Source organism: Haematobia irritans, chromosome 2 (assembly GCF_050003625.1).
Source record: "Haematobia irritans isolate KBUSLIRL chromosome 2, ASM5000362v1, whole genome shotgun sequence".
In the NCBI taxonomy this organism is placed as follows: domain Eukaryota; kingdom Metazoa; phylum Arthropoda; class Insecta; order Diptera; family Muscidae; genus Haematobia; species Haematobia irritans.
Genome location: NC_134398.1, coordinates 201191361 through 201208260, shown reverse-complemented (window position 1 = coordinate 201208260; position 16900 = coordinate 201191361). Strand labels below are relative to the sequence as shown.

At 31.3% G+C, this 16900-nt stretch overlaps 1 protein-coding gene across 2 annotated transcripts in view; it reads right to left on the bottom strand.

The window, feature by feature from the left end:
• Window positions 1–10710: 10710 nt before the first annotated feature.
• LOC142226920 (sialin) overlaps window positions 10711–16900 on the bottom strand; it is a 101196-nt gene continuing 95006 nt past the window's right edge. For both annotated transcript variants that reach the window (XM_075297172.1, XM_075297171.1), the window contains exons 5-8: window positions 15734–16017; window positions 15525–15657; window positions 13080–13321; window positions 10711–12980 (exon numbers count right to left, since the gene is read on the bottom strand). In XM_075297172.1, the coding sequence (XP_075153287.1) occupies window positions 12807–12980; window positions 13080–13321; window positions 15525–15657; window positions 15734–16017 (833 nt within the window). In that variant the 3' untranslated portion in view covers window positions 10711–12806. The remainder of the gene's footprint in view (window positions 12981–13079; window positions 13322–15524; window positions 15658–15733; window positions 16018–16900) is intronic.

Here is a 16900-nt window from a genome sequence, read left to right as displayed (position 1 = left end):
GCCTCTAAGAGAAGCAAATTTCATCCGATCCGGCTGAAATTTGGTACATGGTGTTAGTATATGGTCTCGAATAACCATGCAAAAATTGGTCCACATCGGTCCATAATTATATATAGCCCCCATATAAACCGATCCCCCGATTTGGCTTGCGAGGCCTCTAAGAGAAGCAAATTTCATCCGATATGGCTGAAATTTGGTACGTGATGTTAGTATATGGTCTCTAACAACCATGCAAAATTGGTCCACATCGGTTCATAATTATATATAGCCCCCATATAAACCGATCACCAGATTTGACCTCCGGAACCTCTTGGAAGACCAAAATTCATCTGATTCAGTTGAAATTTGGTACGTGGTGTTAATATATGGCCTCAAACACCCATGCATAACTTGGTCGATATCGGTCCATAATTATATATAGGCCCCATATAAACCGATCCCCAGATTTGACCTCTAGAGCCCCTTGGAAGAGCAAAATACTTCCCATTCGGTTGAAATTTGGTACGTGATGTTAGTATATGGTATCCAACAACCATGCAGGAATAAGAAGTTTTAAGATACCACAACCCAAGTAATTCGATTGTGGGTGACAGTCTTTCGTAGAAGTTTCTACGCAATCCATGGTGGTGGGTACATAAGATTCGGCCTGGCCGAACTTGCGGCCGTATATACTTGTTTTTTTTTTTTTTTTTAATTTTAAATTATTACTACTTTTTTCATAAAAACTTGTCAAAAATTATTTGGGCGTTTTTGTGAAGATGTTTTATTTAAATTAGGGATTTTTGGGGACAAAAGCATCCCAATTTGGGGACAAGAACAGGAACACGACTGGCAACATGGATTGCCAAAGACACCATGTGTCTACCTCGTCTCCTTATGAGTGTTGCAAACATATATACTGACTTATACTACCCTGCTCCATTGTATAATTATCTCATACAATTAATGTTTAATGAAATGAATTCAATTAAGAAAAATTTTGAATCAAATCCAAAGAAAAAATTCAATTATAATAATATAATTATAAAATCATTTCATTTATATTTGAAATAATTATAGAATAATAATAATAATTTAATAAATAATTTACTACCTCATTTGCAATTAATTGAATTTTGCAATCAAAATTAAAAAAATTAAATAAAAGTATCGAAGAAATCAATTAGATTGAATCAAGTAACTAACTTCGTCACTTCGTTTGGAACACATCGAAAAATTATCTTAGACCCTAGAAAATATATATACTCTAGTTCATGGTGAAATTCTGAACCGATATCCCGATTTCTTCTTAGTTTCAAGAAAATTTCGATTTCATGTCTTTCTACGCACGAATCTCAGTATACATATGCAAAATTCGTCCTTACTTTTGCCATATGCATGTCCAAATACAAATACACACGTACTACATTCATACGAAAGAAAGTTCTCTATAGTTTTTTTGGTATACATCATTCCATTTGGATTTTAAGCCCATAATTATTAAGATGAATGTATTCCTAAGTCCACTTTTATAGTTTCATCAACACACAATCGCCGCCAGACATGTACTAAACTACCGGAGGGGAGAGTGGGCAGTCGAGAAAAAGTGGTTGATTGTTTTGCTTGTTGCAGAGAGGATTTTCTATGGAAGGAAGGAATTGTGTGTTGGCATTAGCATTTGGGCAGAAACTTTCTTTCGGTTTCTTCGAAATAGGGGGAGGGGATATATTTAGCATTTACGAGAATATGTAGATTTGCTTGATGCTACATCCATGTCAACATTGCTGTTGCTGTGGTAGTTTTTCTTATTTTCCATTAAACTTTAGCTCCTAAGTGAACGTGTGGTTGGTAACGTGCGTGTGTGTGGGTGGGGAAGGATAGTGCCTTGTCTCTATGCTTGGGTGACATATCACCCTTGGCAAACAAGTCTTCTCTAACACATTCTTCTTGTGTTTTAGTTTAAGTATTTCCGAAAAAAAATAAAATCCTCCCTATGTCCTTCTTAGTGGGAATGTATTCAAATATATTCAAATATCGAAGAATATGGCACATGTAATGATATAGTATAGCTATGTGTGTGTGCCTTTTGTGCGTTTGTGTGTTTTTACGTATTGTAGGCTTATTTGTAAGTGTATGCATATGAGAATTGTGAGTATTTGAGATGATCAAGAAAGTTTTTGCGTTTCTAATGTATATTTGGTTGGATTTTATTTATTTTATATATCCTCTATTAGCATATGCATACAGGGATATTGGGCGGAGTGGAAAGTAAACCTAAAAAAAAATTAGTCCGTTCTATGAAAATTCGTTTCTCATAAAATTTTAAAAGAAAATGTAGGATTATTTTATAACATTTTAACTAAAATATTTTTCTAGATGCAACATAATACTGTATCAATTTAGTTCGGCCTGGCCGAATCTGAAATACCCACCACCATTAATCAAATATAAAAGCTTCCTTTGAAAAATTTTCATCCTATCGTATTGCTTTAAAATATATGGAATTTCAGTTGCATTTGATGAAAGATACTCTCCAAAATAGATCGACTCAGTTTTCTTTTCTTTGAAGGAAACAATGCATTTCATATGATTTGAAATCGAAATTCTCTAGATTTTTACCCCCATTACTCGAATGAGCATGAGATGTTAAATGGGGAAATTTTACTTCTGGCTTCGCGCAATCTGGATGGTTCGTGCGCCTTCTATCCACGGTTGCCACTCGGTTGCCAAAAATAATCTACCAAAAATTGAAGAAACTTTTACCAAAAAAAAGTCTTGATTTGCCGAGTTTGATCAAATTTTGGTGTTTATTGTGGAAAAAATGTTTCTTCTTGTTGTTTTATTATTTTATTTTAGACGTTTATAGCGACAATTTATTTGAGTGTAAAATATCCCTTGTACTTGATAGTATGGCCTAAAACAGAAATTAAATTTTTAAATTGTTTATAAAAAATGTGTATACTTATAGAAAAGTTTGTCAAAGTTTTTTCCTATAGAAAATTTTGCCAAATTTTTATTTCTATAGAAAATTTTGTCAAAATTTTATTTCTGTAGAAAATTTTGTCAACATTTTATTTCCATAGAATATTTTGTGAAAATTTTGCCAAATTTTATTTCTATAGAAAATTCGATCAAAATATTTTTTCTATAGAAAATTTTGTCAAAATTTTATTTCTGTAGAAAATTTTGTCAACATTTTATTTCCATAGAATATTTTGTGAAAATTTTATTTCTGTAGAAAATATTGTCAAAATTTTATTTCTATAGAAACTTTTGTCACAATTTTATTTCTATTGAAAATTTTGTAAAAATTTTATTTCTATAGAAAATTTTGTCAAAATTTTATTTCTATAGAAAAATTTGTGAAAATTTTATTTCTATTGAAAAATTTGTAAAAATTTTATTCCCATAGAAAATTTTGTCAAAATTTTATTTCTATAGAAAATTTTGTCAAAATTTTATTTCTGTAGAAAATTTTGTCAAAATTTTATTTCTGTAGAAAGTTTCCTCAAAATTTTATTTCTATAGAAAATTATCTTAAAATTTTATTTCTATAGAAAATTATATTAAAATTTTATTTCTATTGAAAATTTTGTAAAAATTTTATTTCTATAGAAAATTTTGTCAAAATTTTATTTCTGTAGATAATTTTGTCAAAGTTTTATTCCTATAGAAAATTTTGTCAAAGTTTTATTTCTATAGAAAATTTTGTCAAAATTTTATTTCTGTAGAAAATGTTGTCAAAATTTTATTTCTACAGAAAATTTTACCAAATTTTATTTCTATAGAAAATTCGGTCAAAATATTTTTTCTATATAAAATTTTGTCAAAATTGTATTTCTGTAGATAATGTTGTCAAAATTTTATTTCTATAGAACATTTTGTCAAAATTTTATTTCTGTAGAAAATTTTTTCAAAATGTTATTTCTATAGAAAATTTTAACAAAATTTTATTTCTATTGAAAATTTTGTCAAAATTTTATTTCTATTGGAAATTTTGTAAAAATCCAACCATCTTGCAGTCTATAGGGCTTTGCCCAATTAATTTGACAAACATTTTTTTCCTCTGTTGGTTAAGCTACTCTTGTAGCTTAGTCAACACAATGGTTTTAAAGCTGAGATCAAAACAACAGTACGAACCAACAATAAAAAACAAAACACGAATTTTATTTGTATAGAAAATTTTGTTAAAATTTTATTCCTATAGAAAATTTTGTCAAAATTTTAGTTCTATAGAAAATTTTGTCAAAATTTTATTTCTGTAGAAAATTTGTCAAAATTTTATTTCTGTAGAAAATTTTGTCAAAATTTTATTTCTGTAGAAAATTTTGTCAAAATTTTATTTCTATAGGAAATTTTGTCAAAATTTTATTTCTATAGAAAATTTTCTCAAAATTTTATTTCTGTAGAAAATTTTGTCAAAATATTATTTCTATAGAAAATGTTGTCCAAATTTTATTTCTATAGAAAATTGGTTCAAAATTTTATTTCTATAGAAAATTGGTTCAAAATTTTATTTCAATGGAAAATTTTGTGAAAAATTTTTTTCTATTGAAAATTTTGTAAAAATTTTATTTCTTTAGAAAGTTTTGTCAAAATTTTATTTCTATAGAAAATTTTGCCAACATTTTGTTTTCTAGAGGAAATTTTTGAAGTACTTCTTAGTAAGGGAGGAAAATTTTGCAATATCTACCACAACAAGAATTCTACCAATCTACCAAAAATGGAAAAAATCTACCATTTTTGGTAGAATTCTACCAACTGTGGCAACCGTGCTTCTATTCCCTCAAGAAGTTAAATTGGGATACTGGTATATATAAGAATTATATAAAACCCTTACCGATATAAACCAAATCTAACAGATTTCTTATTGTTCTAACATACTTCTCGATTTACACAAGACCCCAAATCGAGAAATCGTTCTATATGGGGGCTATACCAAAACACTGACCGATATGTACCATATTCGACACTGCTCTTTGTGGACCAAAAAAGCTCTTAATTTGCAAATTCAGACAAATCGGACTAGACCGAGTTTGACCTGCGTACAGACAAAACACGAATATATACGAAATTTCAGGACGATAGCGCCATTATTGAAGACTGTAGCGTGATTACAACACACAGACAGACAGACGGACATGGTCATATCATTATAGAATTTCTCCTGATCAATATAGTTGGAAATAAATATATCGATGTGTTATAAAAGGAATGGCAAACTTATTATACCCCCCATCACAATTCTATTGCTAAATTTTGGGATGCGCAATTTACACAATATTAAGAACAAATTTCTTTGAAATGATGCAATTTTAATTAAAATAGCGTTTGTAAACTTTGCTTCAAAAAAAATTTCCTTCAATTTAGGACACAAAGTTTGGAAATTTGCGTTCTTCCGTTAAAGTCGTATGTCTTTGAACTAAGGCAAATTTTCCTTAAAATAAAGAAACACACATTTAATTCAAAGAAATCGTCCTTACACACCAACAAAAATTTTTCTGATTCAATCACGAAATTAATTGATCCAATTAATTTTTTTATTGATATGCCTTCAATCACGAAAATGGTAGTATCAATCACAGTTTTAATTGGGCATAAAAAATACTTTATTGATTTCATTAGCAAATTTCAATTAATTGCTTAATTGATCCAATTAAAAATTTAATTGACTTTAATTTTTTTATTTTATTTTTTTTTAATACATTTTTAAAAACGTTACTATTTTCAATTATGTTCTTAACTAACTTTTTTTTTTATTTTGATTAAAAGTTGATTGTTTGCAATAAAATTTTAATTAAAAAAAAGTCCATCACTTATTTTTAACATTCTTAGTCATCTGAGTTGATTAAACATTTAATCGTATCAATTAGTTATTTAATTGAATATTTAAAAATGTTCAATCATTGACTTAATTAACCGAATGTTTCTATCTTGTTTAAAACGTTAGTTGTATCAATTAATTGAAAAATTCAATTCAATTCAAAAATTCAAAACTTCAATCAACATTTTAATTGGAAATATTTTGGTGATATATTTACTGTGTAATATTGAACTTTCAATGTATGATAAAAACGCCGCAAATATAGACTAAAACTTATTTGGGGTTTAAAGATTTTGTAAAATTAAGAAAACATATTTTATTTTAAAGTATCCGTTATAAATTGGATTTGTAAACTGACATTTGTTGTACGTGAATAGCTTAGATTTAGATTTTTTTTAATTACTATTTATTAATGCTATTTATCTTATCTAGATATTTACATTATTTAAGGCATTATTCTAAATAATTAATGGCATTTACCCATTGGCAAATCCATATTCAAATTAGATAACTGAAATATTTTATATCATTTTTAATTTAATTTATCCTAGATTTAAAGCCACTTTGAGTCCCTAAAAAATGTATTTATTTTAAAGAAGCCGTATCTTTGGCTCGAAATCAATACCAAAATCCTTAAGGGAAGGTCGAAATCTTTAGATCAAAGTAAACTTTTTTTGAGTGTAACTGAAATAAATCTGTCAGCTATCAGATAGCAACCTGGTTGCAAAATATATCAGCCACCCTATATATGTTATTATCCTTGTATCGATATGTATCGTAACACACTCACACGTTTCCAATGTCATGGTCCAGTGCAACGCATCTGACCAGTACTAATTAAACTGCAAACACCAACCAACCACCCACACACCCACAGACCATACCAATACCAATGTCCAAGTGTTTGGTCCTCATTATGGATTCTTTTGAATTCAATAACGATTTATAATTATTTGAATATGCTCAAGCAATGAATGTCCTTTGGGTGTTGCCACCACCTAGTTGTGAATTTTTCACATAATAGCATATCCCCACCAATTGGTGTTTGGATAGGTACAAGTGTCTGTGTTTGCTTGGTATTATTGTTAATCCTGAACACGTTTTTGGCATTGGACATTGGAATATCTTCAAGGAATACTATTCCTAATGCAAAAATATCACAAACGCAAATCAATTGAGATGTGCTACAGTTCTTCGATAAAACTCTATAGCATGACATCTCATTTTGATGTTGTTTTTAAATCCATATGCAGCCTAGCTGGAGGTAGTTACTGATGTGCCACCAAAGGCTAGCTGCCCTGGAATCCCTGCCATCTCTAAAGATATCCTTGTATTCGCTTTTCGCCCTGAACTTGGCCACGTTTGAGTTTTCGTAATTATTTGTATTCCCTTCCCCCAATTTATTGATATAGTGCAAGGGGACTTCAATTGTTTCGTCTTCTTCTATGTGTTTTTTTCCGTTTTTTTTTTCTAATCATTAGTGCGAAATGTTGTTCCTTTATTTGGGTATAATTATCCCAAATTAAAGATTTATTCCTGATGCTGTTTATGCAATGGCCGCGCCGCTTGCTAGCACGGCCGTACGTGTCAACGTCAGTGTCCTGTGCATCAGTGTGGAAAATCAAGACATGATGGCTATGGTCGAAGGCTGCGACTTTCTATTTTTATACCCTGCGCCACACTGTGGAACAGGGTATTATAAGTTAGTGCATATGTAACACCCAGAAGGAGACGAGATGGACACATGGTGTCTTTGGCAATAATGCTCAGGGTGGGTCCCTGAGTCGATATAACCATGTCTGTCTGTCCGTCCGTCCGTCTGTCTGTGAACACATTTTTGTGATCAAAGTCTAGGTCGCAATTTAAGTCCAATCGCCTTCAAATTTGGCATATGTTCCTAATTTGGGTCAGAATAGAACCCTATTGATTTTGGAAGAAATCGGTTCAGATTTAGATAAAGCTCCCTTATATATCTTTCGCCCGATATACACTAATATGGACCCAGCAGCCAGAGTTTTATATCGATTTTCTTGATATCTTGTACAAACATAACACTTAGTCGTATAGTCAAGTGTGCAAAATTTGATTGAAATCGGTCCAGATTTAAATATAACTCCCATATATATCTTTCGCCCGATATGGACTTAAATGGCCTCAGAAGCCAGATTTTTTTCCGAATTTGGTTGAAATTTTGCACTAGGAGTACAATTAATAGTATAGTCAAGTGTGCAAAATTTAAATGAAATCGGTTCAGATTTAAATATAGCTCCCATATATATCTTTCGCCCTATATGGACTAATATGGTCCTAAAAGCCAGAGTTTTAGCCCAATTTGGTTGAAATTTTGCACAGGGAGTAGATTTAGCATTGTAGCTATGTGTGCCAAATTTCGTCGAGTGTGTGGCTCAGTTGGATTACCATACCAAAATTGCACTATAACTACAAGACTCGTAGCCAAAAATACGACATATAAACTCCCCTACGGTCAATAGCGGCATTAAATTTATTAGTAGTGTCCATACTTACAATTAACCCAAACACATGGTGCTTGGAAATCCAAATGAATTATGCTAAAGGTTTTAAAAGCACTAACGAAAAATCTATACTACTGAAACCACAGTTTAGACTAACACAGGGTGCCACAAATATTAATGTAGCACTACTGTTGGAACTGTATTAAGCTTGGACTACAATCGTAATAGATATGGTTGTTGTATGCAATAGTTCTACAACAGGGTGGAACAGAAAGAATTAATATTTTATATAATTCTACTGCCCACTAGGATTTAGTTGTACAGTATTTTGTCTATAGATGACGCCGTCAGAGTATTTACGGATGAAAAACAAAACGATCCTATTTTGTGAGAAGTACGAATCCAGTAACCGTTTTAGGAATTAGTTCTTCTGTTCCACAGTCACAAATGACTACCTTATACACTACAAGTAACCGATTGGAGAACTAGGTCCTTTACACACTACCAGTGAGCGATTGGGTAACTAGTTTTTCTAAATGACTGCCTTATATACTTAACACACTACCAGTAACCGATTTAGGAACTAGTTATTCTGTTCCACATGGAACTAGTTACCCAATCGGTTACTGGTAGTATGTAAAGGAACTAGTTACCCAATCGGTTACTGGTAGTATGTAAAGGAACTAGTTACTAAATCGGTTACTTCGGTTAAAGGTACTAGTTCTCCAATCGGATACTTGTAGTGTATAAGGTAGTCATTTGTGACTGTGGAACAGAATAACTAGTTCCTAAAAAGGTTACTGGTAGTGTGTAAATATACACTACAAGTAACCGATTGGGTAACTAGTTCTTCTAAATGACTAGTTCTTCTGGTAGTGGCATAAGGGAATCGACTGTGGAACAACGTAACTAGTTCCCCAGGTGGTTACTGGTAGTGTATATAGAAACTAGTTACCCAATCGATTACTGGTAGTGTATAAGGTAGTCATTTGCGACTGTGGAACAGAATAACTAGTTCCTAAATCGGTTACTGGTAGTGTGTAAAGTGTATAAGGTAGCCACTTACAAGAACTATAGTGTATATTTAACTAAAAGTATCCGATTGGAGAACTAGTTCCGTTACACACTACTAGTAACCGATTGAAGAACTTTACATACTACCAGTAACCGCTTGGGGAACTAGTTACGTTGTTCCACAGTCTATTCTCTTATGCCACTACCAGTAATCGACTGGGGATGTTAGTTCCCTCTACACGCACAGAAAAGTTCTTATATACACTACCAGTAACCGCTTGGGGAACTAGTTCCTATATACACTACCAGTAACCCCTTGAGGAACTAGTTCCTTAATGCACTGCTTGGGGAACTAGTTACGTTGTTCCACAGTCGATTCCCTTATGCCACTACCAGTAATCGACTGGGGATGTTAGGTCCTTCTGACTACCTTATTCATTGAAAGTAACCAATTGGAGAACTAGTTCCTTTACACTATATCCTCGATCGGTTACTGGTAGTGTATAGTTATTCTGTTCCACATTCATAAATGACTACCTTATACACTACAAGTAACCGATTAGAGAACTAGTTCTTTTACACACTACCAGTAACCGATTGGGGAACTAGTTCCTATATACACTACCAGTAACCGCTTGGGGAACTAGTTACATTGTTCCACAGTCGACTGGAGATTTTAGTTCCTTCTATACACTACCAGAAACCGATCGGGGATAGTGTGTAAAGGAACTCCCCAAGCGGTAAGTGGTAGTGTATATAGGAACTAGTTCCTCAAGGGGTTACTGGTAGTGTATATAGGAACTAGTTCCCCAAGCGGTTACCGGTAGTGTATATAAGAACTAGATACTTGGGAAACTAGTTTCCCAATCGGTTACTAATTACTGGTTGTACATAAAGGAACTAGTTCCCACAGACACTTGGGAAACTAGTTTCCCAATCGGTTACTAATTACTGGTTGTACATAAAGGAACTAGTTCCCAAATCGGTTACTGGTAGTGCATAAAGGAACTAGTTCCCCAATCGGTTACTGGTAGTGTAATGCAGTGGTAAATTCGTATCAATTTATTGCGATTAATTTGTCGAATAACAAGAAATTAAAAGTGTTAAAATATCATAAATAATCACAGCACTAAATATTTATTTTACTATTTGAATGCTCCATACATTAAACAATTTAAGATTTAAATTGTTTTCTCTGATTGTTTTTAAACAGCCGATTTCAGTTTTGCACATGTCCTGGTTTCTTTTAATACGTCACGGCTGGGGTACTCCAGTACTAAAAGAAAACAAGCCTAATATCACCATCACCGTGTGGATAAAAATTAGATTTATTTTATGGCAGTTCATCCTTCAAACAAAAACCATCCATCCATACAAACCATCCTTTGAATAAAATTTTCTATATAAATTTCTCTACAATTTGCAATTTTATACGGTTTTTATTATTACAATATATCATTTATTTTATATTGTAACTGTGCTTATATAATTTATATGTTCAAGGATAATTTAAATATCTTACAATGTGTAATTATTTAATGTATTTTTTTTATTTCCGTATCTAACAATCTTTGTATAAACATAAAGTAAAATTAAACGTATACACAATTCATAAAAATAAAAAATTTTATTCAAATACCTTAAGAAAAAAATATATATTACTAGCATAATTTTATATAAATGATTAATTACTAAAAAACGCACATACAATATTAAACAAAAAGTAAATTCTTGCAAATACTGTAATACAGTTTAAATCAAAGAAAAAAATACATATTTATATTAAGTATTATTTAGATTTATTCTTGTTTACTATGGGCAAAGGAAATATTTTAGTGAGCGAAAGTTGATGTTATGAATGAATGCCTGCAACATTCAATGCTTACAGAATTTTTTAAAACTACCGTAAGGAAAATATTGAAGATTGCTCTAAACTATGTCGATTTAGAGAAAATAGAGACTCAATTTAATTTAAATTTGGAAAAACATTCATATACAAAAGTTAAATTGTAAAACTAAGCCAATTCTCGATTTGATCTACTACGCAGAGAACACTTCAATTTTCCGTTGACAAAAAAATTGAATAGTTGACTTTTGAAAAACTATAGGAAAACTGACTTTATTTATAAAAAAATAATACTTCAAATTTAGAAAAAGCTACCTCTATTTTTGAAAAACTAAAACAATTTTGGAAATTTTACTTTGACTTCAATTTTTTGTTTCCTCAAATTTAGAAAAAGTCGGCTTTTATATTTTTCTAAAAATTCAATTTCTCAACTTTATTAATTTTACGGAGGTAACATTTCGATTTTCTTTTGATAAACAGTAAAGATCGGTTAGTTGAATTCACCGACTTTTGAAAAAAATACTTTTTATAGAAAAAACAATTTTTTTAATATTTAAAATTTAGAAAAATCGACTTCCATATTTTTCTACAAGACTATTTATGACATACGCATATTTGCGTATTCAATTTTAAATTACCAAAATCTACAAATACAATTTATCGATTACGCAGGAAGCATTTCGATTTTCCTTTTGATAAAAAAAATCGATTCCACCACTTTTGAAAAATTAAAAAAAAAAAAATTGGAAACAAATTAATTATAGAATATTTCAAATTTATGAAAAAATGATCTCTAGAGATTTTTCTAAAAGTCTATTTATGTCATACGCTTAAATGCTCTTTTCATGATGTTTTTGTTTTAGGGGTTCAAATTCAATTTTGGTAAAAACCCAAAAGCTGATTTGTCGATTTAAAGAACATTAAGACATGAGTCGTTTTAAAATTACAAAAACATGCAAATTTAATTACTCAATTTTATTTACGGATTACGTATATACAAAAGTTGACTTCCTTGATTTTTGAAGAAAAAATGTAAAATTTTAACACTCAAACGTGAAAGCATTAGCATAATTTATATATGTGTATAATTTTAAGTTGAATTATTTTTTGCCCATTTTCTATTTCACTAAAATATAATGTCTTTCATATAGAACATTTTTTTATTTATTTATTTTTTTAAATAAATTTAAGGCAAGTATTCTTTGTCTATAATTTTTGTTTAATTTATGTGAGTCTTCTTTGTTTTGTTAATAGGTGTTTTGTTGTTTGTTTTTGTATTTGACACCTCCTTACATTATTTGAGGTTTTCAAAATGGAAAATTAAATTTACAAAAATAAATGAAATTTCTTAAATATAAATGAAAATTCTTTCTAATACATTATTATTAATTTTTATATAGACGTTGTAATATATGTGCTTCTAGGCATATTTCTTTAGAATAAAGCACCTATTTATTATATATCCTCTGGCTTTTTCTATAATCCTTTCTAATGTTTTTGTGCTTTTATTCTCTTTTTCTAAACTATAATTAATTTTGTTTAGCTATTTATAATACATCAGAGAGAAAAACGTAGCCATTCATATATTAAAAAAAAACATACGAATGAAAAACTAACTAAATGATAACTTAAAAATAATTTGTATGTTGTTTTTGTGTTTTTTCTATAGTTAATTTTTTAAAGGTACTCCCTCTTCAGCATGGACATCTGAAACTTTCTTACGTTCTGGTGGATTGTTCCAAGCTTGTAATTCACCTGTGCCCAAAACCAAGTATACCAAAGCTCCTGATATGTATGTTGCAGCTAAAATCGCGAAAACAATTTGCCACTGATGATAAGATTTCTATAGCAATAGAATAAAAACGGAAATATTAGAAAAAATCATATATAAAACTAAAGACTAAAAATAAAGACATGTCTTTTTATGTGCTTTTCTACTTACATCTTCGTTAGTTAAGGCCGCCACCATCCATGTGGATAGAAAACCACCGAATGAAGATAATGTATTTGCCAGGCCGAAAATGGTTCCACTGAAATTGGGAGCAATATCTAAACCATTTCCCAAATAGCCAGGAGTTACAGCACCATGGGCGAAAAGAGCCAATGTGAATATCGTCACGGACCAGCCAGCCTCTCTGCCTAAGAAGACCTGAGCTACCATCAACAAGCCGGGAGTAATGAGAGCTAAAAATAAAAAAATATTGGAGGTCTTATTCTTGTATAAATGTCAAATAATTTTTTTTTTTTTCAAGTCCACATAATAAATTCGTCGAGATGTGTGCCTGCAATTCGGCTCTTAAATTTTTCGACTTTCTAACTCTGAAAAATGTTTAAAGTATATTTTGGGCTACTTTAGCTTTAAACTTTGCACAAAGTTTAGTATCCAAAATAATTTTCATATTATGCGCCTTGCAGACTACAAGTTTATTCGGACGACAGTGGTCGTGTCGAACATATCCCATATATTGGCCACATTATAGGTTAGGTCCGAAGGCATAATCGATACTGCTGCATGTTTATGGGATCGATAACACATTTACCGATTATTTAGTCATCAAAAAATTGTCGTATCGATTGGACATACTGTAAGATTCTTCACAAACACAGACATTCCGTCCGGAAAAACTTATAGCCTGTAAGGCGCATTAAGCCCATTTTCATAGTTTCATCAGAACATGCTTTAATATTCACATGGGAGCCACCGTGGTGCAATGGTTAGCATGCCCGCCTTGCATATACAAGGTCGTGGGTTCGATTCCTGCTTCGACCGAACACCAAAAAGTTTTTCAGCGGTGGATTATCCCACCTCAGTAATGTTGGTGACATTTCTGAGGGTTTCAAAGCTTTTCTATTTAAGTGGTTTCACTGCAATGTGGAATGCCGTTCGGACTTGGCTATAAAAAGGAGGTCCCTTGTCATTGAATTTAACATGGAATCGGGCAGCACTTAGCAATAAGAAAGAAGTTCACCAATGTGGTATCACAATGGACTGAATAGTCTAAGGAGCCTGATACATCGAGTTGCCACCTCACCTAATATTCACATGTCCGTTAAAAATTTAAGGTTTAAAAATTGTTCGTTTTCAACCAATTTCAAGCAATGCAGAGAACAATTACGGTGTCTAGAACAGTGTTGCCAGTACTGGGGATTTCTCCCCAAATCGGGGATATTTTTTCGTGGATGATGACAACATTTTTTAGTTGGGGACTTGGGGATTTGGTGGGGAATTTACACAAATTTGGCGATTTTTGTGGGGAATTTTCGAATTAAGAATTAGGGTTTATATAAAATTATTTACTTCTACATGCTTAAAAAGGCTTAAAGAAGTACACAGAATCCACAAAATATAAAAGAAAACTTTCCTCCTTTTTAGTCCATGGCATTTATTAGGGGGCCCAAGAGCTACATTACAATTTGCTCTTTTTCCTAAGAAAATTTTTACAATTATGAAATTATTTCGTGAGGACTCATCTGGGTACATCACTGAATTGTAAAATATATTCCATACATATCGAATAGAGTTAATTTCGGGACCACAACACCTTTTGATCGATCATTCAATTTTATTTCTTGACTACTTAGAACTAAGTTTTGATTAAGAAATACACATGTTGACCGAACTTCCATTTTTATTTCTCGAGTATTTAGAAGATGATTTGCATAAGAAAAAAATCGATGACCAATAATTAACTCTGACGAGGGCTTGTATCGGATGATATTTTATTTATTTATTTTTTTTTTTTTCCTTCCTGATTTTGTGTTTTGAAATCTTCATCTGGTGTAACAAAAATTGCATATTTTTCAAATTTTTAATTTTTTACAGATTTTCTATAGCAGAGTATTCCTTTAAACTTGCCAAAAAAATATTATCGTTTCAATTTTCCGAACGATACCCAGCAAGCAATGGAGCAGTATTTCAGCAGGATTCTAAAGGAGAGAGGCAGTAAAATTAGCTTACCAAACAAGCAATTTCTATGGGCGATATTCCGATTTAGAGCAGCTTCTAAGCAGCTCTGATATAATTGCTACCCTAAATCACCTATTAAGCGCTATTAGTGGCGCTTATTATTAATTTTTAAAAACTAAAGAACTCAAAAAGTTCGAACTATAAAATAGGTCTAATATTGAGGACAGACAGACTTACATCGTTAGATCGTACTAGAAATTCTCTTTGATCTACAATATATATATAGATTATATAGTCGGAAATCGGTATTTTGAAGTCACAATCTAATGTTATATAGTTTATTTTCGTACTAAGGGAATTCGAAGTTGTAAAATTCTAGATTCTGAATATTTTCATTTAATTTCATTTTGTGCAATTTTAATGAATTTCCCTCATTTCTGTGTGCCCCCTAAATATTGCAAATCACTCTTAGACACTTACCGAATGCAGTGAAAACTTTCCTAGTCGCTGTTGTACTTAAAGCACCTCTTTGACGCAAATAATCAGCAAAGCACGATGAACCCAAGGCCATAATATATTTACCCAAATAAGGCAGGGAAGAGAAGAGACCATTCTGAATAAAGAAACACGTAGAAAAGAAATACAAATAAAAAAATCAATCCGATATTTTTCACCTATCTCAAACTTACTTTCTTAATATCAAAATGTAAAACTATATTCATAAAAGTTGGCAATTGATTGATCACAGTAAAGAATCCAAATACAGAGAGACCATGGGTAATGATAATGGCCCAAACAGCACGTGAACTAAACAAATCCATCCAGGGTACATAGCTGGGGCGTTTTTTGGAGGTTGATGTTCCAATGGCTTCCTCAATCTCACGTCTTTCTTCGGGTGAAATGCGAGGATGAGTGGCGGGAGTCTCATAGACCAAAGTAAACCACATTATGGACCAAAGAAGACCAACAGCACCTATAATGGTAGAGAAATAATACAAGTTAAGTAGAATTTATAATGTGAAATTAGTTTTAGTAAAATTAGTAAAATTTATAATTCAGATAGATTTTGATTAAAACGTGTGCGAATAATTTAATTTTGATTTCATTGGATTTTGTCCCCTAAAACACCACGCAAATATCCTCATTTGAAAAACTAATACCCTATTTAACATAAGTGTCACAAACTATTCCCCATTGACATATATTTAGCTAGATGTGGTGACATATATTGCACGTAATTAATACCAACCCCTGGGACGGGGGCCAATCAATATACGTCATATTTTTGTCGTCCTCTTCCATTTGGTATTTGCAAAAATTTTCCTACAATTTTGATCAAATTGTTGCTGTGGTGGTGGTCGTAAATGCCAACCACATAAAATAAAACCCTTCAACTTGGCAATGACTACATACAAAATAAATATCCAATTGGGAAGAATATGTCAATGACCCCCAGCAAGTTTCCTATTGGGGCATAAAAAGCAAACCAGCAAATATCGTTAATATTGAACAAAATACCATAGACCGTCACATGTCATAAATAAGAGTATTGTATTAAGGTATATTTCAACAGAATAATATTTGTGGAACGAATTCAAATGTAAATTAGCCATGTAATTAATGAATTACAATCGAAACTAAACTAATTGAACTGTTGACTATGACAATGGGTGGTAGGCGGCAAGCATTATACTTAACATACATCCAACGAAATTTGTTAGCAGACATAGCAGAAAAATCTGCTGAAAAAGGGAAAAGAGTCACGGTTTGACAAAATTTTCTATAGAAATAACATTTTGACAAAATTTTCTATAGAAATAAAATGTTGACAAAATTTTCTATAGAAATAAAATTTT